The 1,877-nt window shown below is 52.1% G+C and overlaps 1 protein-coding gene across 1 annotated transcript; it reads right to left on the bottom strand.

Annotated features, from left to right (window-relative positions):
• Positions 1–6: 6 nt before the first annotated feature.
• On the bottom strand, positions 7–1,214 carry LOC116465358 (protein FAM47A-like). Its single transcript, XM_058435339.1, has one exon. The coding sequence runs from the start codon at positions 1,134–1,136 to the stop codon at positions 594–596; it is 543 nt and encodes a 180-aa protein (XP_058291322.1). The 5' UTR covers positions 1,137–1,214; the 3' UTR covers positions 7–593.
• Positions 1,215–1,877: the final 663 nt, after the last annotated feature.

The following is a 1,877-nucleotide window of genomic DNA, read 5'->3' as shown; positions in this document are numbered from 1 at the left end:
GGGCTGACATGGGACACGCCAGTCTCAGATGGCTCCGGGCGGAGACTGGACCCTGGACGAGTCTTGGGAGGCTCCAGGCTGAGATGGGACACGCCAGTCTCAGACGGTTCCGAGTAGAGACTGGATGCCCGGCGAGTCTTGGGAGGCTCCGGGCGGAGACTTGACCCCGGAGTCTTGGGAGGCGCTGGGCGGAGACTGAACCCCGGACGAGTCTTGGGAGGCTCTGGGCGGAGACTTGACCCTGGACGAGTCTTGGGAGGCTGCCGGCGGAGACTGGACACTGGACGAGTCTTGAGAGGCTTTGGGCAGAGACTTGACCCTGGACGAGTCTTGAGAGGCTCTGGGCGGAGACTGGACACTGGACGAGTCTTGGGAGGCTCCGGGCGGAGACTGGACACTGGACGAGTCTTGAGAGGCTCTGAGCGGAGACTGGACCCCGGACGAGTCTTGGGAGGCTCTGGGCGGAGACTTGACCCCGGATGAGTCTTGGGAGGCTGCGGGTGGAGACTGGACACCGGAGTTGTGGGAAGCTCCGGGCTCAGATGGGACCCTCCAGTCTCGGGACGCTGCAGGAAGAATTCCCCACAGGGATATTAACCAGGCTCAGCGGGTACCTCCGTTGTCTTCTCCCGGGCCTCGCAACCAGCCCAAGCGTCCTCCAGCTTCCTCTTCGGATCCAGCTGTTGGAGCACCTGCAGTAGGAGATCTGGAGGCAGATCTTCTCCCAGACTGGGGTACATGGCCAAGGGATGCTTGGCCATGACCTCGGCTTCCACTTGCTCTACGAATGCCTTCCGTGCTAGCTGCGCTGGAGAGAGCTTGGAAAATAGGGCCGCTTTCTTGAGGAGCTTTTTCTGCCTGCTTTTGGGGTGTGCTTTGGGACCTCTGAGAAGTTTTTTGGCCATTAAAAACTCATCACGGCAACAAACGAGAGTGTCTTCGGGAGACGGACAGCCGTAGTGGAAGTCGTCCGTGCCCTCCTTCACAAATACCCAGTTCTGGGTGTCCATGGATGGGAACTTCAGGCGCCCGTGCTTGCGCATCTGAAAGTCTTTGGAAGGCGGTTGGTTACAGTACCGGGGCTTGGAGTCCATGCCCGGGGACCTCAGCCAGTCCTGCGGCCTCTGGTCCCCCATGGTGGCTCTCGCTGGGGTGCCAAGTCTCCAGCTTCTGCGGTTCCTGATCCCTGCCGCTCTAGTCGCTAGGAGACCGCCAGCCAGGCCACAGCCCAGGTTCCTTCCTGGAGGCGGAGCAGCGCTGACGTCACAAGCGCAGCCCAGGTTCTAACAGGTGCCTAGTGGAATCTCATTGTGGGTTTCATGTGCGTTTCCTAATGACTACTGCTATTGAACATCTCTATATTTGCTGATTTTCCATCCTTATCTCTCCTTGATTGAAGTTTCTGTGGATCTTTTTCCCATTTTTAAATTGTGTTGCTGGATATCATATTTAGTGATGAGAATCCTTGCTGTGTTCTAGATGTAAATAAATTATCAGATATATGATTTGCAAATTTTTCACTTGGCTTTTCCCTTTCATTGTCTTAACAGTGTCAAAGAGAAGTTTTTTAATTTGATGAAGTCCAATTGATCAATTTGTTCTTTTATGGATTGTGCTTCTCTTGATGTATCTATGAAAACTTGGCCTATCCAAAGGTCAAGGTTTAATTTTTGTAAACAGCACAAGATATAGATCAAAGTTTTATTTAAAAATGTACCTATTGCTTACATATATCTGATAATTTTAGAACAATTTTTGTAAAGACTAAATTTTCTCCACTGAATGACATTTGGAAATTGGCAGACTATCAGTTGTGTATACTTTTTGAAGGTCAATTTCTGGACACTCTTTTCTCTTCCATTGATTTTTCTGTCACA

This window comes from Hylobates moloch, unplaced genomic scaffold (genome assembly GCF_009828535.3).
Source record: "Hylobates moloch isolate HMO894 unplaced genomic scaffold, HMol_V3 SCAFFOLD_12033, whole genome shotgun sequence".
Lineage (NCBI taxonomy): Eukaryota > Metazoa > Chordata > Mammalia > Primates > Hylobatidae > Hylobates > Hylobates moloch.
Note: the sequence above shows the minus strand (reverse complement) of the source record. Positions and strands in the feature narration are given on the sequence as shown.

Bases quoted from the DNA above. Each gene is read 5' to 3' on its own strand.
- LOC116465358 (XM_058435339.1), bottom strand. From the start codon at position 1,136: ATGGGGGACCAGAGGCCGCAGGACTGGCTGAGGTCCCCGGGCATGGAC.